The 26523-nt window shown below is 38.2% G+C and overlaps 1 protein-coding gene across 7 annotated transcripts in view; it reads left to right on the forward strand.

Annotated features, from left to right (window-relative positions):
* dock10.L (dedicator of cytokinesis 10 L homeolog) overlaps positions 1–26523 on the forward strand; it is a 161155-nt gene that overhangs the window by 15859 nt on the left and 118773 nt on the right. For 2 of the 7 annotated variants that reach the window (XM_041563376.1, XM_041563381.1), the window contains exon 1: positions 16361–16621. The exons of 1 other annotated variant lie outside the window; for it this stretch is intronic. In XM_041563376.1, the coding sequence (XP_041419310.1) occupies positions 16460–16621 (162 nt within the window). In that variant the 5' untranslated portion in view covers positions 16361–16459. Of the gene's footprint in view, positions 1–16360; positions 16622–26523 lie in introns of those variants that run through there. 4 more of the 7 variants (XM_041563377.1, XM_041563382.1, XM_041563378.1 and 1 more) reach the window with 3 other exon arrangements.

Raw genomic sequence — 26523 nt, forward strand, 5'->3', positions numbered from 1 at the left:
TAAGAGAGCTGAGGTGAAACAGCCAAAAGATTGTGAGTCAAATAGTACTGGAATGAGTACTAAACTAAAGCTCCCTCTTTGTCTACAAAATAGTCAGCAATCCGTGCAATCATAGGCCTCATTCAGTATATGAACAACAAGAAGACAATAACCTTGAAATTATCTAATGTTGCATCTGAAATGTTGTTTGGGCTATTAGACCTTAAATGTATCTGCAGTTATAGAACAAATGTCTGCAACTGATGAATACGTTCACTACCAGCAAGTAATAAGGATGTGTTCAGTGAATTATTTATGATTGTTACAGTAGTCACTGCAGTGGCAAAAGGAGCATTGATAAATCCATGGAATCAGCCAGCAGGGGGTAGTAAAGCTGCAGAGTAGTTGATCTTCTTTTATTAAAAGAGACCATTGAAATCAACAGTTTTACATACCAGTATGACAGATCATTATGTGCTTAGAATACCATGTGATAGTTGGTATTTTTCTCATGGTCTTAAGGGGGACAGCTTTGCAATATTCATGTCGGCCAGATGTGGCTTGTTGAGCTGGATGTGGACTTGGAAAGATAATAGAATCATTTTTAGATATCTGCTTGTTCTAATCTTCATTAGATGTAAATTATACATTTATCTATCATCACCTAGTATTAGACAAATGACATTGATCATATAAGTATTAGTTTATGTCAGAATTCAGATCTGCTCTGTAAATTAATTTCCCTGGCCCCTGAGCTACATGGGGCAGCCTAGAGGTACCAAACAGGATGTACTTGGTGAACCCCTAATTATTTTACACATTTTAACCCTTTGGGCTGTATAGAGGTTGGACAATTGATAAAGCTGAAATCACTTGTATTTTGAATTATATTTCCATTTCAAATGCTTCTGCATCTTTCCTGTAAACTGCATTTTTAAATTCCACTACAGATGATGCAGAAAAACTGTGAAGTAAAGGAATGTGTTGTTTTAGCTGCTTCACGTAATTTTGTTGCATTGGTATGTTCCTATTATAAAAGACTTAGTATGAGAGTTTCCAAACTCACATGAAAGATCTACCAGACTGTGAAAGAGGTAACATTTTTGGTGTCTGGACTGTGATGCTTCAGTCTCAAAAAGGGCATGATTATTAAATAAGGAAGCTGTATAAACAATAATGATGGTTCCTGTGGAATGGAGTCAGGAATAGATTTTCACCTTCTACATCTCACTAAGAAAAATGAATCATTTTCCAACAAGAAAGTTGTTCTGAAAGCAAAGGTCAGTTCATCTCCTAAAGTCATTATTTGTGCATTTCTAGTTTTGTCTACGCATTGCATTGTAGAATAAACCTGTAGAAAAAAACAGATTTCCAAATCTCTGAAATGATAAGTTCTGCATATATATCATTTAAGATGGCTTTGAATAATAAACTTTTTGTGGGTTATGGGTCCTCCTCTTTGTGTAGAACTGCTCATCCCACTAATTCTGTAACATACTAAACAAGGAAAACTATATCCCAAACAAAGCAGGTCTCTATACAAATATATTTCATAAAACAGTTCATATGTCCCCTGGCATTTTTAAAGGGGTTGTTCACCTTCAAACAACTAGTTGTTTTCAGATAGATCCCCAGAAATAACAACTTTTTCCAATTACTTTCTATTTTCTATGTGTCACCATTTTTCTAATATTGAAGTGTAAAGCAGCTCTGGGAGGGGGTCGCTGACCCTGTAAACTGTTCTTAATTGATACATTTAGTTGATACATTTCTTATCTTTGTCCCTGCTGAGCAGAATCTCTGGATTTCATTACAGGCAGTTGATACAATAGTTGCTAATATTCCAGAGATGCTGCTGAGAGAGAATCAACTAAATGTTGCAAAATTGTAACAGTTCACAGTCTGCACCTGAATTACTGAGCTGCCAGACCTATTTAAGAACTAAGAGCCGCCCCCTGGGATCCTAAAATTGCACACAAACAAACCTAATAAACCATACATGCTAGGTCACATGAGCCAATTCATGGACAAAGTTCTGTCTTTTGATTCCACACTTCTTCCTATTACAGTAAGAGCTGCATTGCTTCTGGTCAGGTGACCTCTGATGCAGATCGGAGACTATAATAAAATGGGGGCTAGAGGGAAAAGATGTAAAAGGGCAATATTTACTGAAATATATATTCCAGTTTGGTAAGATTCTTTAATATGCCACTTAATATGATACAGCTATCCGTTGCTTAAAGGAGTGGTTCGCCTTTAAGTTAACGTTTAGTATATTATTGAATTACTAATTATAAGCAACTTTTCAATTGGTCTTCATTATTTATTTTTTTATAGTTTTTTAATTATTTGCCTTTTTCTTCTGACTCTTTCAATCCTTCAAATTGGGGGCACTGACCCCATCTAAGAAACAAATACTCTGTAAATCTACAGTTAGTTTGTTATTGCTACTTGTAATTACTCATATTTCCATTCAGTCCCTATTCATATTTAAGTATCTTGTTCAATGCATGGTTGCTAGGGTAATTTGAACCCTAGCAACCAGATTGCTGAAATTTCAAACTGGAGAGCTGCTGAATTAAAAGCTAAATAACTCAAAAACCACAAATAATAAAAAATGAAAACCGATTGCAAATTGTTTCAGAATATCACTCCCCACATCATACTAAAGTTATCTCAAAGGTGAACAACCCCTTTAATTATTCATTTTGGGGGTATAGTTTTCTTTTATAAAGCCAAGAATAATAATAAAAAACAGATTAAAATGTAAGCAGAAACGTATGCAATATCTTTAGTCCATGTTCTTGTTTAACTGAAATATTGAAATCCCAAGGTTTTGAGCCCTGGCACATTAGTGATGCGTGGTAAACTATGCTTCAAAAAGAATATTACTCTAGAAATGCAAATGTCTGAAACTGGCAAATATTACCTGGAAACAAGTTTTTGAATAAGTGATTCCAACCACTGACCACATTTCATAGGTGGCCCTGGCATTAATTAAGTCATTTATGGTAAATCAATCCTGATCTCAGATGTTCTATGGCTGAGCTGGCACAGAAAGTTCTATACACTAAATAACTTCATTATTAAATATGTGAAAGACTCTGTTTAGCTTTTGGCATTAAAACAGCAAGGATGTGTTTCTCAAAAAGTTTGTCTGTGCCCTTTTTACTGGTACAATAATCCAGTAGTTTAGTCTAGCCTTAAATTTGTTGCTGTACAAACTGAGATATTTTTACAATTATGTTATTATATACATACACAACAGTCCTGTTTTTTTATTTAGTGACTGTTTGTACAGTCACAACAGCCTTTTAATAATGTGCAGTAAAGGCGTTTAATATGAATGATCTCCTTAGGTTCATACTGCACTGCATTCAAATGTATCATGGGTATACTTACAGCATACCTCCCGAGTCCCAACATTTTGGTAATAAAAAGAGGGACAAAATAGTTGCCGTGCGCGGCAAAATGTTTTGACCACTACCATTTTTGTGACCACACCCCCTAATTACCATGTTCATTTTACAAAATTTGGCAGGTTATGAAAATCTGAACATATTTCTGTGGTTTTTTTTTCCAGTTTTTTTCAGTTTTGCTAATGAAGGTGAATTGCCCTTTAAGCTGTGAGTCTAACTTCTCCCAAGGGACCTGTTATCTTGTATTGTTACAATTACTTATTTGCTTATCTCAAAATTGTTACAAAGGTATCTTATCTGCAGCTGTGGATGTTCTGGGTTCTGGGCTCTCTGCCAAATGCTAATTAAGCGGTTGTAGCTGCGCTGTATTCATTACGCATGTGTAAGTACAGCCCCATTGGAAAAAACGTAATGTGTCTATTCCTGCGCTCCCCTGCGGCTGAACACAGAAAAACGGAACGCAGGGGAGCGCAAATACAACCGCTCATCAGTAAGAGCCCTTAACGAGGGACTGTGGGTTTTGCTGTCAAAAGAGGGACTGTCCCTCTAAAAATGGGACATTTGGGAGGTATGTTACAGTGGGGTGATTGAGTAGGTTAATTGAGTTAAACAGAACAGCATGAATAAAAGCAATGGGGGCAATAAACAAAGGGTAAATTGAATGTGCTAAAAAAACATGATTTTTTTTTTATGACTTCTAATGTATGTGCAAAACATTTGTTTACTCAATTTCCAGCACAGGGACCTACGGCTGCCCAGTGAATACAGTGCTACCTGTGTTTGGTATTGCTGTATTCAAGAGGGGCAGAAGGGGAAAGTTTATCGGTATCCCCCCCTTCCTGCCCCCTACCCTTCCCCTCACTTGGGTGTCATTCGCTCTTGCACCCCTTAGTATTCTTTCACTTCTGCCTAGAGGTTTTGCAAATGATCCTTACTGCCTCCCTCTATTGTAAATTTGCCATAGATCTTTGCATTCTGTTTCAGAATAACAAGGGCTTCGCTCTTAAAGAAAAAGAGGGTTGCTAAATGTTGTTAAAGCCAAAAAGCAGCCAAATGTTAGGGACCCAGTTATTATAATCTCTTACCTGATATCCCAGGCCAGTGTCCCTGGTTCCTGAAAACTTCACAGAAATACCCCCGGCTGGTGCAGTTTTCAGTGACCAGGTACACTAGCCCTGAGTAAGCGACAGTTATGGGCAAATTTCTCCAGTTTCACCGAAAAATTCATGAATTTCCCCCAAAATTTGTGAAATTTGCTAAATGGCGAAAAAGTCACAGAAAAATTGTGAAATCTGAAAATTTCGCGAAAAATCATGAATTTCGGACATTTTCACAAAAAAATGTGAAAGTCAGAAATTTTCTAGAAAAAATAGTGAAAATCAGAAATTGAAGCTCTGCGTCCAAGCTGACGCTGGCTTTAAAGTCAAGGGGCGTCCTAATAGTGTTGAAAAAATGTTTTGACTTCGGTGGTGAATTTTCGCAGGAGATTTGCAAATGTATTTGCCGTCGGCAAAACGCTGAAAATTCACCGCAAATTTGTGCCAGCAAATTTTTGGCTTTATCAAATAAACACATAATATATTTTACATGATTATCACCTCCAAAGTTGAAGTAAGGGCACAGCACCAGTTAAATGCCCATCCTTGATAAATACTTTCCATTGTATATTGTGATGCATGAGTTTGTGAAGGCCAAGCAACTACTGTTTGGGACGGATCTAATATTGAGGAACAACTGATGCTTCAGGGATATTTCCCTTCCGTTGGTTACTGTGGGGAGGGCAGGGAGTTGTAAATACGACACTGGCTGGGATTTTCCCTCTGAAAATGCAACTACAGTGGTGTGAAAAACTATTTGCCCCCTTCCTGATTTCTTATTCTTTTGCATGTTTGTCACACTTAAATGTTTCTGCTCATCAAAAACCGTTAACTATTAGTCAAAGATAACATAATTGAATACAAAATGCAGTTTTTAAATGAAGGTTTACGTTATTAAGGGAGAAAAAAAACTCCAAATCTACATGGACCTGTGTGAAAAAGTGATTGCCCCCCTTGTTAAAAAATAACTTAACTGTGGTTTATCACACCTGAGTTCAATTTTAAAGGTTATAAAGCCATTTCTAAAGCTTTGGGACTCCAGCGAACCACAGTGAGAGCCATTATCCACAAATGGCAAAAACATGGAACAGTGGTGAACCTTCCCAGGAGAGGCCGGCCGACCAAAATTACCCCAAGAGCGCAGAGACAACTCATCCAAGAGGCCACAAAAGACCCCAGGACAACATCTAAAGAACTGCAGGCCTCACTTGCCTCAATTAAGGTCAGTGTTCACGACTCCACTATAAGAAAGAGACTGGGCAAAAACGGCCTGCATGGCAGATTTCCAAGGCGCAAACCACTTTTAAGCAAAAAGAACATTAAGGCTCGTCTCAATTTTGCTAAAAACATCTCAATGATTGCCAAGACTTTTGGGAAAATACCTTGTGGACCGACGAGACAAAAGTTGAACTTTTTGGAAGGTGTGCGTCCCGTTACATCTGGCGTAAAAGTAACACAGCATTTCAGAAAAAGAACATCATACCAACAGTAAAATATGGTGGTGGTAGTGTGATGGTCTGGGGTTGTTTTGCTGCTTCAGGACCTGGAAGACTTGCTGTGATAGATGGAACCATGAATTCTACTGTCTACCAAAAAATCCTGAAGGAGAATGTCCGGCCATCTGTTCGTCAACTCAAGCTGAAGCGATCTTGGGTGCTGCAGCAGGACAATGACCCAAAACACACCAGCAAATCCACCTCTGAATGGCTGAAGAAAAACAAAATGAAGACTTTGGAGTGGCCTAGTCAAAGTCCTGACCTGAATCCTATTGAGATGTTGTGGCATGACCTTAAAAAGGCGGTTCATGCTAGAAAACCCTCAAAAAAAGCTGAATTACAACAATTCTGCAAAGATGAGTGGGCCAAAATTCCTCCAGAGCGCTGTAAAAGACTCCTTGCAAGTTATCGCAAACGCTTGATTGCAGTTATTGCTGCTAAGGGTGGCCCAACCAGTTATTAGGTTCAGGAGGCAATTACTTTTTCACACAGGTTTGGATTTCTTTTCTCCCTAAATAATAAAAACCCTCATTTAAAAACTGCATTTTGTGTTTACTTGTGTTATCTTTGACTAATAGTTAAATGTGTTTGATGATCAGAAACATTTTGTGTGACAAACATGCAAAAGAATAAGAAATCAGGAAGGGGGCAAATAGTTTTTCACACCACTGTATATTAGGCAACATGGAAACGTATGATTAGGTTTTACATGGATGCAAAACTACACAAGTATCATTTTATAATGTTACTTTTCAGGGGTTTACTGGGGGATACAGAGAGCAGAATGGTATAATCAGAGCTATCCCCCTACAGAGGCTGTGAATCACATTACCTCACTCTTTGACTATCTTGGCATTCACATCAATATATTTTGCAGTGCCAGCTCCTAATGTTCTGAACGCTAGCAGAGGTTTTCATCTATCAGCCAGTGAAATATAAGCTGTAAGTGGTGAAATGCTTCAGATCTGCAGAGTTTCTGTATCATTAATGCAGCTGAAATAGGAGGAAATCTAGATTTTTATCGTACAATTTACTTGTCAGCACTCTTTATTGTCATTTTAATTACCACCTAATAGTGACCTAACTTTATTGATACAAACTCTGCTATAGATTGAAGTTTCTGGAAAAGAACTTCAACCAGCCTTCTTCATTTTACTCAAAATATATCTATATATTTTTTTCTTTCTAAGCAAATTTTCAGATACAGTCCGGTCTATACAAGTACAAACAAATTTTAACATTAAAAACAATGCAGTAAGTGTAGTTTAAATATATATAGAGTGCCCACTGTAGCATCTTTCAATCCCCTTATTTTTTAGTATAGCTCACAAAAAACAATTGCAATTAGTGTTACTAGAAAAAAAGAAAAAAAAGCAACTAGAGTTTAGACTTTAGGGGAAATTTGAGGCAGCTTAGATCGGGTGTATAGGTATGGGATCTGTTATGTGGAAACCCATTATCCAGAAAGCTCCAAATTACGGGAAGACCATCTCACATAGACTCCATTTTAAACAAATTCGCATTTTTAAAAATGATTTGCTTTTTCTCTGTAAAAATAGAACAGTAGCTTGTACTTGATCTCAACCACGATAAAATTAAAGGCAAAACAATATTATTGGGTTTACTTAATGTTTAAATGATTTTTAGCAGCTTGTACAGAGATCCAAATAATGGAAAGAGCCCTTATCCAGAAAACAGGTCCCATCAGGGTCGGAATGGGCTGGCGGGACACCAGGAAAAAGCCAGTGGGCCCCACCAACCCAGGCCCCCTCCCCACAGCTGGCAGAGGCACTTCTTACCTTTGAGCGACATAAAAGACATGCTTACTGGTCCAAAATATCATATTGTATTAGAAGTAACTAACTATAGGGTAAACATTAGGGACACGCTTTTCTGTTGTCATTAAAATTATTGCATTTTCTTTCTTTGCAGTTGGAAAATATTTCCACTGACAGAAAGTGAGGAAGTATTCCTGGAGTAATTAGGGACAGTTGGAAACTATGGGATTTGTGTTGGCCTGCTTATGTCAAATCACTCAAGCATGGCGCGCCTAATATTGTTGTGACCACACAGGAATTCTGATAATTGTCTACAAGAGCTTGAAGCTTAAGTTGAACAGAAATAAGTTGGTTGATATTATACCATCCTGGCTAATAAAAATGATAATTGGTGTCGGTTATTATTAAATAAAAACAACACTGACGATTTTTTGAAAATAGGGTGGCAGCCCTAGTGTGTATATGTAATGCACACTGTTAGGAAGTATGTACAGAGTGAAGTAGGCAAAAGGGCCATAAACTATATGAAAATCTTGCTTCTTTTACATGGCAGTGATAGTTTAAACTAGTATTGGAGACTAAAATGCTTCCCTATTGTACTTACCTCCATGAAGTGATCCCCTGTCACGAGGCAGTGGGTACTTCCAAGTATACTTCCATATAATAAATAACCAGGGAAATGGCCAAACACCAGTTACAGTGGGGCAAGCATCTAAAGTCACTCTAAAATCACAGGTGCAGTTAACCCTTACCCTTATACCCTGTATAAAATATGATAGATGCCGCCCCCGAGTGCCCTGTTGAGTTGCTGGCACTGTTACAGTCTTCTGTGTGCTGGAAGGGGTACTTTTTTCGGATTTACTACAGAGCATATAATTAAATAAAGTAGCCGATTTGGTAATGTTCATTTGAATACAGTCTCAGCTGCAATATGCACAGGGAGACAATATTTTTGTAGGGGACCCAGGGAACAAAGCTTTTTTTATTTTCGTCACTGTTTGGGCCTTTCCCCCTCTGAAGTTATGGGACCCACTGGCACAGGCAGAAGGCCTGCTGTGCTGGTCACAGGGGTCTTGGCATCTATTTTTATTGGGCATCCTTGCTTGTATATTCCAACTGGGCAAGCAGTTTCACAGGTGCATAGGCTGGTCTGTACCGGTATGCTTTCATTTGTAAACACCCTGGAGTATTGGGAATTGAGACCTTATTTAGGCTGGGAGGCCTCTATAACTTTGTTTAGCATTCCAATAGTGGGTATGCAAGTGCAATGTCAATGTAATAAAGCTGAAAAAATGCAAATAGCTGGTATGTCTAACATGTGGCCCTTCAGCTATAACTACTATATAAAAGAAGATATACATACCTGCATTTGCCAATTTGCTGTTGTCGTAAATAGGCTGAAAGGAGTTCAACAATAACTGGAGCACTGCAAGATGGAGATGGACATGTATCACAATACAAACAATCATTGCACAATATCATGTGTACTTTGTACTTCTCTCTACATTATTGCCCCTGACCCTGCCCTACCTAAAAAGCAGCCCTGATTGCTATTCATTACTTCCTACAACTTAACACTGTCTCAATTTTAACATTCCAAATCAAATTACCTCTTAATTGTACTTTGTGTGGAGCTGGAAAATTGAATCTCTACTTGGAGCATGCATTATAATGTTAGACTATGTACGTGAGTAATGTCAAGGGATTGCCTTCATTATGTAACACCGTCAGAGCACAAAGGTTATTAGACAGTGTGTATTTATTAACATCAGGCTGGAATACATCTCTACAGTGCAATGCATGTGTGCATAAAGAGCTGGGTATTCAATTATTGTGATTTGTGAACTGTAATACAGTTGCTTTTGAAATGGAAATGATTACATGCTTAATACTTTTGAGGATTTCCTTACAGCCTCACTTACAGATATTTTCAAAGTATTTTTAAGCAAGCGACAGACACATTTATCTTACAGTATATTAGTTGATTTGTATGTTCCTCCAAAATCATCACCAGGTTTGTCTAACTGTAGCTGCTTGCTGAATGACTTGACAGCAAAGAGCCTGGGAGGTGCATTAACCACTAAGTGCATATAACTCCTCTGTGCATGGTTCATTTCAAGTAATAAAATAACAAATGACCGTAAGCTTTCCATTACTGTCTGGGTCAGCTCTGAATATTACATCAGAGGTATCTATCTAGAAGCACATGAGTGGGTGTCGGGCAATACTAACTAAAGTATAATCCACACACTGAAAAAGCTGTATTGATAGTTAGAAGTAAGATAGCAAGAAAGATCACACAGTATATATATTTAACATTTTATTTTAGTTTTTTTTATACAATGTACAAGAAAGGAAATCTGCTATAATTGGCAATAATAATGCAGGTAATTTATAGTCTAAACACTCTGTGAGTCAGAAAACAGAAGTCAATGTTAAAGAAGTTTTAGGCATAAAACATTATTATATTAATCAAAACCTGAATAATTCAGTACATTCCCTCTACTGTCTAAATAAACTTCTAAATACCTTGAACCCTGAAGCAGGTCAAGTCACCCCAGGCACATGTTAGACTTGGACACATTGGTATTTTATAGGTCTTAAAGGAGAACTAAAGCTTAACTAAAGAAGTAGCTAGAAATGTTGTACATTATGTTTTGGGCTTCTGTACCAGCCCAAGGTAACCACAACCCTTTAGCAGGGAAGATCTGTGTCTCCAAATATGCCCAGTAGCTCCCCATCTTCTTTTCTGGTGATTCACTGCACATGCTCTGTGCTGCTGTCACTTACTGAGCTTAGGGACCCACTCACAATATACAGTACACGTAGAATAGAAATGTCACAATATAAGGCTGATTAGTAATTAATACAGATAATTACTACATGGCAGCACAGAAACCAGTGCAATTAGCATCAGAATTTAATAATCAGCCCTGTAGCATCAGCTTATATTACAGACCAACTTCATTTTCTGCTGGATAATTAGTGACGACCCCTAAGCTTAGCTTCTCAACAGCTGCTCAGAGCCCACTGAGCATGTGAGTGTCACAGACACTTTCCAAGATGGTGACCCCTTGTGACAAGTTTGAAGTCCTGGATCATTGCGGCTATTGAGAAGTTGAAACTTTAGGCTTTTGCAATAAGTTCAGTATATAAAATATGACATTTTTAGTCATATTCATGTTTAGGCTTTAATTTTTTCTATAATATCAGAAATATGTTGGTGGTTTACCATACAAGGACACAGCTTGAGAGTGTTGGTGCATTGGATACAAACACTTTCATATTAATTTATAATTACAAAGTGGGCAGATCCCCACGTGAAATGATCATTATAAACTAAAATAATTGTTTTTCAAATGTTGATAGTACTTTGTGCTTCAGCAAACACAGTGTACAGTTTAGGCTTCTGTATGAAATGTTCCTCTTCTGTGCAAAATGGGAGGGCAGAGTAGAGCCGGGTTCTCAGCTAAAACACCCTTGGGCAAACACTGCTACAGAGATGGTGTCAATGTTTTTAACAGCAAATTTGGAACAATCAGGGCTGGATTTAAATAGCGGGTGCCCCTACGCCTGCTGATGTTCTTTGCCCTTGTCCCCTCCCCTTTATTCACACAATTTTTCAGAGCAATGGGCATTGGCACATGGGTAGTTTAAATACTTATCGTATCTCCTGCACATCCCACGTTTTTCTGAACCAATGCGGGTGTGGTTGGGCAGCATCAATCTGGGGGGCCCAGGGCCCACCGGGCCGCAGCCTCAAGGGGCCCCCCTCACCATCCCCTGTGCCCCCCAGCCACAAAGTCCTATCAGCTGGGAAACCACCTATCTCCCCTCCTGTGCGTGCGTGTTCACTTACATTTTGCAACGCGACCGGGGTCCAGGAGGTAAGCAGAAACTGCAGTAAGCTGGTCTGGGCCGGTGGGGCCCAAAAGAGCTGGGGCCCACTGGGCCTTGGTGGCCTTTCCACAAATCCGGGCTTGCAACCAATAAAATATCCATTTGATTTTATTATTTGACTTGACTGAATTAAATTTGAATCAGCAACCTTTTTTAAAAAATGGTTAACATTGCAGACACCTGTGACGCATGTTGTGACTTACTGTTGATCTGTAAGGTCCTTTTCTGAACGCAACAGAGATGTATATATCTATGATTTGTATTTTTATTTCAGATGTTAACCTATTGCCACTGGAGCTCAGCTCGCAAGATACATTCGTATTTTAATCAGTTCACTGCTGGTGCACTATATTAAATAAGAGCAGTGGTTTTACCTCTGGTATATTAGCAGGTTAATATGCCAGACAACTTACAGTGGTATAGAATATGGAACCACTTCTGGAATTCAGTTGAAAGCATGATCATTTTCTACTTTATTTACCCTTCCATGGGAAAGCCAAGTGGAGTGTTTCAACAACAATGCTGACTACAGAGATAGATGGACAGCCAGACAGCCTCCAGAGGGTGCAGGAATCGTTCGCACAGTTCTCTGGATCCTCATAACTGTCAGAACTAAACAAGCTGAAAGAGTGAGAAAATTGTTCAGAGAAGCATCAGGAGACACTTTCTTTAACTTAACCTACTGGCAGCTGGCTGGCTTTCGGACTGACTGTTTACCACAGTACTGTAGTGCTGCTGTTGATACACTTTTTAAAAAATAGATATAAGTTGATCAGAAAATTACCTAAATAACTTTGCATTTTTAAGCTTTACTTTCCCTTTAATGCTGTCTCTAGATGCTTCTCTGCATAGTTGTTTTGCTCCTTCATAGCTGACATGTTTAAACAGGAAAACTGAGCAGAAGATTGTCTGGAGATACTTCATGACTCAGTCAGTTAACCCTCTCATAGCTGGCCTGCCAGCCCACCAACACAGCAGCACAGAACTGCTGTTAAGATTCATAATATCATGAAATAAAATGATTATTTTCAGTGACCTCCAGAAGTACCCCAGGAAGTGCACAGAATGACCTGTTTTAACTGTATCTCCAGCACTATGACGGGCATATCTTTGGCACTCTCAAAGAATGACATTTCTAGATGTCCGCATATGCCTTATCTCAGTATTGTGGGATTCAATTGGGTTTATTTACAAATGCTGTGCAATGTGCAAAGTGCAAAATTTGGACCCATGTACCCATGTTTTTTTATTCACAATCCCAAAAGGGAGAGATGGCGTGCAGTTCTTTAAATGTAAAATGCAAGGATCCTTTTTATTTAAACACAATGTTGTGTTGAAAATAATTTAAAAGAGATACATGAATATAATTAGATGCATACAAGTGTAACAGAATAACTTCTATAATAAATACATTGTAGTGTTTTCTCACTAAATTCCGAACTGCTGTCTTCGTCTATACAATGCCTTCTTAAGCAATGTGCCTCATGCCTTTATTGGTCCCTGAAGTGCCATTTACTTTACATGCATCCTTATGCAGAGTATAAAATGACCATGGGTTGAAAGTTACTTTTTAGATTGATTTAAATGCAGATCATTTTCTTTTCTTCAGAGCATTGGGTAATTATTATTTACCTAACATCTGCACAGGTTTTACAAATCAACCTCAGCTGTCCAGGAGCAGTTACAGATCTTGTAGCTGCATAAAATAAAATAAAATAAAAACCCAAAATGCAAGAGAAAACTTTGCACGATAAAATTTTGGAAATACTGTTGGTAAATAAATTGATTAAAGTAACACATTTTAACAAGACTTCAAAGGACCTATTCATGTATCTGGAACAGTCTTTCGGCTTCTAACCTTCTCCCTATTTGCCATTCACAAATCTTGGGCAAGGTGTTAAAAAGTGGCACCCTATTTTTTGCATTCTGCAACCTTCCACGCCAGTTGCATCCTTGATGTACAACTCTTTGCTCTTTTAGAATAAACAGAAGAGCTCTTTGCTTATGCACCAAATACTGATATGCAATCATATGGTGCATGACAGCACACATACAGTACATACACATAGGCTCACTGGTAAATTGGCAGTGTGAAAATATTGTTACAACTAACAAAATATGTGCTAAAGTGTAATGGTCCAAAAGTGTCTAAGCAAAAAAGATGGATGTACATAGTTCAAGGAGCATGCAAAAATGACCAAAACGGATCCTTCCTGTGCAATGCAGTGCTTAGGGGTAATTATAGGGGCAATTTTGTTACTATTGATTCATCTACATTTACAAATGTGACACAGACTACATTTTAAATATTGGTTATTGGACGCAGTTTATATGGTGCATAATGACCTGTGTTAAATAGCTGCCTACATTTGTATACGTTTAAGCAACGGAATTTGTTTTCATATGCATTTGCTTTTTGTGCCAAAGCCACCCTTAGAAAACTCACATGGGTACTATTTTGTCTCCTATAATAACTGGTTGTTATGGTAATAGTAAAATACGGAACAATTACACGGAATGTAATGAATATCATCATAGAGCAGGTATAGGGATATGGAGGGAAATATACGGAAGTTTAAGGGGCAGATGTATGAAGGGTCGAATATCGAGGGTTAATTAACCCTCGATATTCGACTAGGAACTAAAATCCTTCGACTTCGAATATCGAAGTCGAAGGATTTTGCGCAAATCCTACGATCGAACGATCGAAGGATTATTCCTTCGATCGAACGATTAAATCCTTCGAATCGAACGATTCGAAGGATTTTAATCCAACGATCGAAGGAATATCCTTCGATCAAAAAAACTTAGGCAAGCCTATGGGGACCTTCCCCATAGGCTAACATTGACTTCGGTAGCTTTTAGCTGCCGAAGTAGGGGGTCGAAGTTTTTTTTAAGAGGCAGTACTTCGACTATCGAATGGTCGAATAGTCGAATGATTTTTAGTTCGAATCGTTCGATTCGTAGTCATAGTCGAAGGTCGAAGTAGCCCATTCGATGGTCGAAGTAGCCTAAAAAAACACTTCGAAATTCGAAGTTTTTTTAATTCGAATCCTTCACTCGAGCTTCATGAATCGGCCCCTAAGACTATGCTACAAGGCTGATGATAGAATGGAAATTCCAACACTAATCTGCGTTGAAGCTCAGTCAGAAAGGTTCATTCCAAAAATGAATTGTGTTTTTATTATATTTCCATTTGCGCAAACATATGGAACACTGTAATGGTCTGCCCTAAACTGGTATTGTTTTCAGTCAATAATATCGAACACATTTCATCTCAGACATTTTACCTTTCTCACTTTACTGTATATAATGGTGGTTTACCATCGCCAGAAATTCTGATATTCTGGGGATCAGAGCTATATATATATATAAACTAAAGACCTAAAAGCTTGATATCAAAAGGAAAACCGTGTTTTGCTGTTTATTTTTCTGATCTTGGTGCCAGTCTATGGGGGTTATTTACTAAACTCCGAATGCAAAAATCATGAAAAATTCATGATTTTTTTTATAAAATCAAACTTTTAAAAAAATCACCATTTTTTTGAATTTATTAAACCCTGAGGATGGAAAAGTCTGAATCTCAAAATCAGGCATCTCAGACCTGTTGAGGTTGCATTTAAGTCAATGGGAGAAGTCCCAATGATTTTTTGATGTGTGATGGGTTTCGTGCAATACCCCAAAGTTTTCTGGGGGCAAATTCCGGAAAAATTTTTTGAAAATCTGACTTTTTCCCACAAAGCAAAATTATGGGAAAATGTAATAATAAATAAGTGTAAAAAACCCAAGTGGATTTGATCGGAGTTTATAGCATAAAATATTGAGATAAATTCGGACTTTGATAAATAACCCCCTAAGTGTATAAATCAGCTTGGGTACATATACTTTTCTTGCTGCCCATTACCTGTGGGACACAGAGCTTATTCTCCACTGTCATTACGCAGGTGCAAAACAATTGCAGAGATTAGTGCAACTAATGCAGGGCTTTAGATATTCTTTGCAATTGCTTCGATTTGAATGACATACATTCACATGAATTACATGCGAGAAAGAGGTGTGCATAGGGCATGCAAGTGGGTGCTGAACTTGCTCCAGTATGTGAAACAATTCCTTATTTGCAACAACTTAAGGTATAAATTTGCAGAGAAATATTTGTCTCTTCTAAAGTGACAGAGATTTATCACAGCAGTGGTGCAGATGCAACAGTTTTCTATAATCCTGGTGGGTGGGCATATTGGTTTAAGTGACAGAAAAGGTAAATAGTTTTTTCCCACTGCACCATGACGATATTTGAGTTCCAATGCACAATTAAAATATAGGAAATAGCAAGAATCAGCCAGTGGCTTAAATTTTTTTTTTATATTTAAATCAGTATATGTATTGGTCCTACTGCAATCAGATTTTCCAGACCATAGTTTTGCTCAGAAAACTAAACCGAATTTATTATTTGAACAGATGATTTCAATAAAAAGTACTATGGAACTGCAGCTCTTTTTATTCTGTTGAATAAAGAAAAAACAGGAAACCATGGACTTCTCCTGAATCCAGAATTATTTGGAGACAGTTCTCTGCCCTAATGTCTCTGCAAGTGTTCAGTTACAGTAGATGAAGTCTTTTCCTATAGCTGCATCCAAGCATTTAGTTCTGATCATATGATCCGGGCAGCAGAAACTGATTGGAGAGCTGGTTGGCTACAGCTGCAGTGTAGGCTGCTTCCAGGGACAAGGAACCACTGTTTTACAAACATAGCATCCACATAGAAGTTATTCTGTAGGCTTCAGGATGCAGATATGGGCTGTGCTGCCAGCATTGTTCTGCTTCAAGCCTTTCGTTCTGTGGTACAGAGGAGCTGTCCCCATATTTGCTCCAGACGACAAGAGGATTTGTCACATGAAATTGTGCTCGAGGATGATGTGGATGAAATAAGCAGACCGAGAACTCTAATCATAATGGTAGAGTATATGCCTTTACTACATTCAGCCAGTAGCTGTAGGATTATTTTATAGAAAGCCTTCGTGATTTATTTTGTATTTGTAGACAAAAATCCAGCTGGGTGTTGATGTTCATTCTACTGCTTATGTAAATGTGATGTTTCCAAACTAATGCCATCAGCACATTATGTAACACACTGCCTTCCAACTAATGATATAGCACTGGCATACGTTTCCCTTGCTACTGTCCTGGTTTAATCAGTGACAGTTAAGAAGGGGCTCCGGAACTGTAGCTGCAGCTGCAAGCAGTGAATTCCTTTAGATTTGTATGGAATTGCTTAATTATTCTCAGTGCTGGATATATATCTGTACAGTGTATAGATTATATACTTATAGGACCTGTTGGCGTATTACAGTATGGGGTTTGTGGATGCATTCTGCTCACTGGAATACAATATACAATTCTCGTATATAGGATTTAGGCGAAGAAGCATTCTTTTTTAAAATTGTGTTACCATTATAGAGGTTGATTTGTGAATCAAGGGACATGTTCCTTGTTATTAAAATGCACTGTTAAGAATCTGTATTCCTGCCTTGTTTGTGTGCTAATGCAATTACGCTCTGTTTGCCAGTGGGCAGTTCAAGGCACCCGGGATAAAGCTCACATCAGCATTAAAAAAAGCTAATGGCATGCTGCTTTGTACTTACACACCGAGAATTGAGATTGTTTTGCTGTCAGGTAGCTGCTGGTGGTGTTATTTATCTTTATCTTATCTAAATAGAGACATAGTGTATGTGGTGAATGGATACAAATTACACACCATCTACAGTAATGGGGAGTCTGGTGAATTTCAAGGGCCTCTGCTGCAGCCCTCCATCCCTCAGACTGTACATTACATTTAAAGGGCAAGTAAACATACACTTTTTTAAAAAGTAAAGTATATCAACTAGCATCACTTACTAGTATCTACAGTATTTACTGTAGTATGTGTCCCTGCACATTCATACAAATATATATGGTACTGTTTGTTACTGAATGCATGGGTATTTAATTACACTAACATTCCAAATATGAGAAAGGAACATGATCCACATATTTCCGGACATTGAGACTACTGTACCAACATCAGTGACATCTGAATGAAGGGAGATGTTAGGGAGAGAGGGAGGAGAACAATTGCGGAAGTATCTGATTAACTGAATAGCTATTTATTGTTAGCATGTCACCACTGTAGTTAATTATTATTGCATACTTTAACGCTACATCATACTATATTAAAGATTACTTATTGTAGCTTGAACAAAAAAACTGTATTTTCCATTTGTGTGTTTACTACCAGTATGAAAGTACCCTTCCTACCCTGACTTTATATTCATTGTTATGTTTGTCTCTTAGAATCCACAGATCACTGAGCGGTTTACTTTTGTGGTGTTATGCCTGACCTTTTTTCAAAGACCAATGAAAGATGCTTTTCCTTTAGAGTGCCTAGCTACAGTCATATTTTCTCAGGAATGCAAGCCATAACTTAAAATTAAGACGATACACTGTAATTAAAATTCACACATTTTCATGAAAAACACATTATGCGCCTGGAAAGCACAGCAATATTAAATGTGAAATTACAGAGGCTTATTTGAGATTTTGTTTTGATTAGCAGACACTCAAAGGAAGGAAAATTAGTAATTTAAAACTAAATGAAATATGGGGTTTGAAGCAATATTTATATTGTATTAAATGGAAAATGGTATTAAATCCATTTAATTATATGTTTAGTCTTTTTTTCTTACCCTAGGTATTTAGATCATTTTTGATGAAAAGGGAAATTTCAGGAGAAATTACCTTCTAGTATTAAAACCTAGTCCATCCAAATGATGGTGGAAAATAGATCAAGGTAGTTCAACTAAAAATTGAAGTATTTCCAACCATGGTGAGGTTGGAAAGGTTTTCTTGATCCAGATATTGGGTAGAAGCTGCTGCAGCTACATTTAAAAGTCAAACATGCAGGTGAATTTTTTGTGTTCACATTTTTGGTAGTAAAGTTTAAAATGGATTATGCCCAGTTCTTTAGGAAAAGCACATGATGCCTAATAAAAATGCTAAGAACCCTTGTGGCAAAAGGGAGGATTAATAATGGTTAAAGGGAAGAGAGAGAAGTTTTGAGGAAGAGTTAGAGAACTTGGGAGAGAAAGAAAGGGAAACACAGGTAGAAATAAATAGACAAAGGTGAGTGAAACATGGAGAAAATAGGAAGATGATGAGGATTGAAAAAAACAAAAATATTGATATGTTTTTTTATGAAAACAAAGTCGACCAAACTTCTTTCCACGCATTGAACTGATTTATCAATACTTTTTGTCTCCAAAAAATCAGAGCAACAAAATGTAACAAAATTGAGCGTCAATTCGTAGGGGCAGATTTACTTAGGGTCGAATATCGAGGGTTAATTAACCCTCGATATTCGACTATTGAAGTTAAATCCTTCGAATATCAAAGTCGAAGGATTTAGCGCTATTCGTTATAATCGCTTGATCGAACGATCAAATCCTTCGACTCAAACGATTCGATGGATTTTAATCCAACGATCGAACGAAATTCCTTCGATCAAAACGACCTTAGAAAGACTATGGGGACCTTCCCCATAGGCTAACATTGAGGTTTGGTAGGTTTTACTTGGCAAAGTAGGGGGTCGAAGTTTTTTTTAAAGAGACAGTACTTCGACTATCAAATGGTCGAATAGTCAAACGATTTTTAGTTCGAATTGTTCGATTCAAAGTCGTAGTCGAAGGTCGAAGTAGCCTATTCAATGGTCGAAGTAGCCCAAAAAAACGTTCGAAATTCGAAGTATTTTTTCTTTTATTCCTTCACTCGAGCTAGTAAATGTGTAAATGTGCCCCATATTGTACAGTTGATGCTCTGAAAACGCGTTTTTATTAATTTTATTATTTCAGAGAAAAACCTAAACTTTATTAATTATCCAGCCAGATCACAATGTCAAGAAACAACTTAAAGAGATACTGACACCAGAAAATAACCTTTTTGTATTTGTCATATTGTTTTTGAATGCTATACATCATTTTGTCATAAAAGTATTTATATGTTGTATTTTACGTTACCTTTATTACCCCCCCCCATGTTCCTGTATGAGGGGGCGGCCATATTTGTGCAGCAATAGTCCGTTAGAATTAGAAACTCGAACTGACAGACTGAGAAGAGTCAGGTTGGCAAAACAGTCAGGTTTAGGAACTTCAAATAGCAATTACTTACAAAATCAGAACTATCAGCGAAAAACAACAAAATCACCCATAGGCAACTTTTAATGTAGATTAAAATTTTGAAAATAACATTTTTATTGTCAGTATCACTTTAAGGGACATCTGCCATTGACTTCTACATAACCTCGACAGGTTTGAGTTGGAGTATTTCCAGATTCTGATATTTAGCAGATTTGGGGTATGATCAATCTCTAAATTTTATTTTTCCACAAAAAATTAGATTTTCCCCCTAAAAACCTTGACCAGAAAAAATAAAGGTTTAATAAATGGGCCCTATAAACTTTGATACTTGACTTGCTTTAAGAATGGAGTTAAGTCTTTCTAAGAGGTTTCTCTGTTTGAGAGAAAATTATAAAAATAGGATACATTTTTATATAGTTCAATACTATTTCAGTTGCTTGTCCACAGTTTCCTTACCCACATGGAAAATGTGTGAATTTTCCGTTTATACTTAAAGTACAGTGATGTTTTTTCCTGCCAAGTCTAAACTTTGCTTGTTTTATTTACCAAGATCTCTTGGTAACTGAGCTGAAGCAAATGAAAAGTCATTAAAGAGTATTCTGTTATACTAAAAGGCCTTTTTTGGCTTGTTTAACTCACCATTAACTCGTATTTCATTGCCAAATATTTAATTTGCTAAATTTCTTATGCAGGATCTCTGAAATGGAATTTTGTTGCCTTCAGTGTAATTGCTAGCCTGTAGGGGATGCCACTATCACAATGAGATTTTTTCACATAGAATATTAAATACTGTTTGGCCATAATATAACATATGCAAGGAAATTATGAAATACTAACAATCCCAGCATCCCGTGTACAACCTTCAGTTTCCAATGGAATACTGAGAGCTACAGTCAGGGGCAGATCTCAGTTTTGATACCGCCATTGTATATGAAAATGCTTAGCAATTGTTACAGTATACAGCAAAACTGGCAGTTTACTTGCCTAGCAATTGTTACAGTATGCAGCAAAACTGGCATTTTACTTTTTTCAGAGAACCAGAAAAAAATGGTGTAAAATCAGGGAAACAATGTAATTTCTCCTACCGCACACACGTAGTTCACCAATCCTGCAACTGGTGGTGCGTTTCTTCCGTTGACCCGGCCGGGTCCCTTAGCAACGTATGTGTATAGAAAACAGATCCGCACACACTCTGGTTACTGCAGTCGGGGAGTATCCCCTTTTATCTAGCCACCAAACATTCAATGTTTCGGGGGAACACCCTCCCTTCATCAGGATGAAGGGAGGGTGTTCCCCCCCCGAAAATTGAATGTTTGGTGGCTAAATTAAAGGGGATGAAGGGAGGGTGTTCCCCTCCGAAACGTTGAATGTTTGGTGGCTAAATAAAAGGGGATACTCCCCGACTGCATTAACCAGAGTGTGTGCGGATCCGTTTTCTATACACATAAAATCAAGGAAATGCATTATGCATTAAATTTTGGTGGGGCCACAACAACTGTAAAATACAGGAAAACCTAAAGTCAGGGTATGTAAAATTGAGTTTTTACTGTGATATATTATTTATACTGTAATATTTCAACACTTGTAACTACTATTTTTTTTCCTTTTCTGCTAATTGATGCAAACCTGCAAAACTATTTTAACATTCACTCTGGAAAGATTGAGATTTGTATTGTTTGTGCCACTTTGTAGTATATGTAATACAACTTCTTATTGAGAAAGTCATTATATTGGTGCAAGCTTTAAGCAGGTCTTTAACAATGCATATTTCTGCAACATAAATTCCCAATATAATAACTATCTAATGCACAATATTGTATTGTGGAATGCAACTTTTTGCTCTAATGCAGGGGTCCCCAACCTTTTGAACCCATGAGCAACATTTAGAAGAAAAAGAAGTTGGGGAGCAAAACAAGCATGCAAAATGTCCTTGGGGTGGCAAATAAGTATTGTGATTGGCCATTTGGTACATTTGGTATCGCCTATGTGGATTTTCAACCTACATTGAGGCTCTGTTTGGCAATGCACCTGGTTTTTATGCAGCCAAAACATGCCTTCAAGCCAGGAATTTAAAAATAAGCACCTACTTTGAGGCCACTCGGAGCAACATCCAAGGGGTTGGAGAGCAACATGTTGCTCACGAGCTACTGGTTGGGGATCACTGCTCTAATGTATGCATTTTTTCTGTGCTACAACTTTTTGGACACTTCCCCCCCCCATAACTGTCATGCATTTGCTGTGATTCCTGGGGTAATTTATGAACACCAGGGGATGCAAGTGCAAGAAAGTGCCCCTTAGTGCTCACTCACAGGGCACTAGCATCTCTTGGGTTTCTGTTTTTTGCATTGAGCGCTGAATAAGAAATCTGGCACTTAGTGCATGAAGTAGTGCCTTAAAGGAATAGTTCACTATAAAAATAAAAACTTGGTAAATAGATAGGTTGTGCAAAATTAAAAATGTTTCTAATATAGTTAGTTAGCCAAAAATATAATGTATAAAGGCTGGAGTGACTGGATGTCTAACATAATAGCCAGAACACTACTTCCTGATTGGTTACCCGGCAGGAACCAATCAGTGACTTGAGGGGGACCACATGGACCATAGCTGTTGCTTTTGAATCTGAGCTGAATGCTGAGGATCAATTGCAAACTCTCTGAACAATTATGTTCCATGTGGGCCCCCTTAAAGTCACTGACTAACTCAGAGTTAGAGAGCTGAAAAGCAGAAAGTTGGGTTCTGTTCTGTTAGCCTTTATAGATTACATTTTTGTCTAACTAACTATATTAGAAACATTTTTTATTGTTCACAGCCTATCTATTTACCCAGTTTTTATTTTTACTCTGAACTGTTCCTTTAAGGGGTAGCTCACCCCTGTTCTTGCTGTCTGCCTTAACAGGTGTTAAGGACAGGACCCCAGCATGGGCTGTGCCTACTGCTGATCACTACCTTGTGCTTCTGAATAATGCGCAAAGTAAGTGAAGGGAGGGGGGATGCTTAAGTGCCACCCCTCGCTAATACAGTGCCAATGCAGTCAATGCTGTATTAGTGAATGGAGGTGCAGTTGTTTGTGCTCAGAAAAGGAGAGCAGTAGCTATTTCCACAATGAACCAAGCAGTGTCCAACGTGCAAAACAATGGCCAATTGTGACCTGTTTTTGCACTGTGCACAGCTCTACTGTGTTTTGTGAGAACATCAGAGGCACATAAACTAGACAAGAGCTCTATATCAAAATAAAGAGCTAGTGGGAAGTTATTTCTGATGGTTTTCCCAGAATTTAGAATTTTATTACAGTTTGTCATTAGTCAGTAAACTTTTTCTGACAGTCAAGGATGTGTTTTTGAGTCACATAGTTAAAATTATCCAAGCCTTTTTTTCCTCATTTTCAACTGTGCCAAATAAAAAGAATTGATTTGAAGGTGCTGACTGAGCAGCTACATCAAATTCTTTCCTATGGCTGGTTAAAGTTCTGTAACAGAGTTGTGTAATTTTAACGCAAGGCAAGTACAAATTGGTACCATTTTATGCTCGCATCATTATCAGATAGTAATTGCCCCAGAAGAGAATAGGTAACGTCTGCATGAATAGACCCAAGATGTGTCTATGGCAAGTCATTTGCTTACAGTTCAGACAGATATGTATAACAGAGAAACTCAGGGCATGAGACACTTTAAAAAAAAGTGACATTGCATTCTGTAAATATTTGTCATGCTCAGCAAAATGTATTTGTATGTGTATATTGCACTGAAAGGGTGCATAATATTTACAGAGGGAATGGAACAGATAAATAATGAGAATAATTAAAGAGGGTAAAATAAGCCTATTTTGTGGACTACTGCTGTTCATTGTGTAAACATTTAGACATTTAGCTTGTCTTCTTCCATAAGTTTTGCTCAGTTACTGTATAAACAGTGCAAGTTTCATAACTGGTAGGGGAAAAATGATTCCCTCCATTGGGCCATTAACATATGACACAGTGTATTTGTACAATCAGCATTAATCAGACAGAAAAAAACTGTAAGTGTATTTTTTGAATGTTATAGTTCTGCTACATAAGTTGTGCTTGCCACAATTTTGAACCTTTAAGCAGTGGTTCAATGAGAGTGCGACCAAAAAATGAATACAGACAAAGACAAGAGATCCTCTTCATCAATATATCAAGGACATTAAGACATTTTGGGTAAAATGTAATACAATCTGTAAACGAAAAAATGTGCACAAATAAAAAAAATAGCATTTCACAATGTAATATTTTTCATTAGACTGTTACTGCTTGGCCGGCCAACAGCCCCCCCCCCGCACATGCGCAATAGCAAGCTCTTGGGGGGAGTGATGGGGATCGTGTGCAGGACCCAGGTCCCAGACTAGTGCTAGGCAGACATGCCTAGCAACCCCCATTGCATCCTAGGCACATGCCTCTTCTGCCTGCCCTTAGTTCTGACCCACAACACTACCTGTGTACCATAGGAGGTTTCAAAACAGCTTCCCTTATATAACAGTGAGCTTGAGAGTTTTATTATTATGGGTTTAGGGCCTTCCCTTCACCTTAGGCTCTGACCACAGATCTGCTCTCCCCCATCAGGGGGATTCAAATGGAAGAAAATGGCTACCCACCTTCCTCTTATACAGGTTAAGAGTAGTGATGGGCAAATTTGTCCCGCTTCATTGAAAAACGGTGAAATGGCGAAAAATTTGCAAAACACACTGAAGTTAATGGCCATCAATGTCGATGCACAAAACAGTCTTTATATGCACAGCTATTTTGTCCAAATGCGTTAAAGTCAATGGGTATCTGAATAATTTTGACGCGCGACTATTCTGACGTGTGCCAAAATTTTTTCGACACAGTGGATTTTCATCTACGAATTTTTGCCACAGTCTCGCAAATTTATTGGCCGGCAGTGAAACACGGAAATTTGCGTCTGTCGAATTTATTCGCCCATCACTAGTTAATAGAAAGCCCTTAACACTCCTTCACCAATGGAACTCCAACCCACCAACAGTGTATGACTTTTGGGAATAAATCCTGTAGGGGTGGTACTTATTACTCCCCTACCTCGGATTCTAATTATACAGGATATACAGTATAACTTTGATTCTTTGATGCATATTTATCAAAGAGTGAAAGCAGAGCTCACCATTGTTCACTGGATTGGAACTGCTCTTCACTTTTACAGGGTTTTTAGGTGCATATTTGCAAAATGGAGAAAAAAATAGCTCAACCCCCCCAATGCCCCCCAGTGCATATATTCACATATACAGACTTGGTGATACACTCCTATATAAATATATATAGATATAGACACATACAGTACAGGTATAGAATCCGTTATCCAGAAAGCTCCAAATTACGCAAAGACCATGTCCCATAGACTCCATAATATTCATATAATGTTTCAAAATGATTGCCTTTTTCTCTTACCCTTTTCTCTTTAGTAATAAAATGTTACCTTGTACTTGATCCCAAGATATAATAAATCATAACTGGATGCAAAATAATCCTATTGGATTTAATTAATATTGAAATGATTTTAAAGTAGATTTAAGGTATAGAGATCCAAAAATCGGAAAGATCCATTGTCCAGAAAACCCCAGGTCCTGAGCATTCTAGATAAACGGTCCCAAACCTGTATATTAAAATAATTGTAGATCTTGAGATCACTGTTGCCTTGGATATTGTGCTTGTCAGAAGTCATCCAAGTCACTCATAAAGTCTCTCTTACTACAATGTATAATTGTGGTAAAAGTACACAAGAAGAATCTGGTTCTTACGAAGGCATACTACAACTGTTAATTTAATATGTACTTATTTATATTTATATTGTAGCGCACAACAGAGGTTTCCAAGCTGTGGGGCTTGAGCAGTAGGAAGTGTAACAAAATCTACTTACCTTATCTACTGGTCTAGCGGGCCGGTGGGGACGGCCACAGTGCTTTCGGCGTGGACGCCCGCCACGCCGGTCTTCTCTTCTTGATGCGCCGGTTAACTAAGGGCACCCGCAGCGCCTCTGCTATTTTAATAGGCACAGGCGCGCTGGTGTGTGACGTCAGCGCGCAATGGCGCGAAGCCTTATGGGTATTTAAAGGGCTATTGCACTGGTCTTCTTTGCCCGTGATAGGATCTTGTTTCCTGGTGCTCCAGAGCCTTGTGCTATTTGATTCCTGTTTCCTGATCGGTTTTTGAATCCCTGTTGTGACCCTGCCTGGCTATTTGACAATCCTGACTTCTGAATCCTGACCCTTGCCTGATATCCGACTCTGATCCTGCTTAACCCTTTGATTGACTACATGGTTTGACCCTTGCCTGCCTCGACCTGGCCTGTTCTGACTTTGATTCTGTCTACCGCCTTGTACTGTGACCTTCAGCCCAAAAGACTCTTGTTTACAGTTGTGCCCCTCTGCTTGTCTAGAACCCCTCGCCTTGCACCTCTCATTTTAAGACCTGGCGACATCTGAGTAGCTGAGGGCTCCTCCCGAGGCCAAAGGCACCTGCTACAGGCAGAAGCACGAGCCAAGAGCAGGGTGCTTGGCATTGGTTCTAGATTTAGAGTGCCAACCGTTACAGGTAGATTGACTCAGTAATCAAGGAAATCAGGGTGAGATTTTGAGTCTGTTGAGACTGTTTATTTGCTATTCTACTATATTCTACATATAGGTACATATAGGTCATATAACTGTCTTTATAAGAGATG

This window comes from Xenopus laevis, chromosome 5L, assembly GCF_017654675.1.
Source record: "Xenopus laevis strain J_2021 chromosome 5L, Xenopus_laevis_v10.1, whole genome shotgun sequence".
NCBI classification, from domain to species: domain Eukaryota; kingdom Metazoa; phylum Chordata; class Amphibia; order Anura; family Pipidae; genus Xenopus; species Xenopus laevis.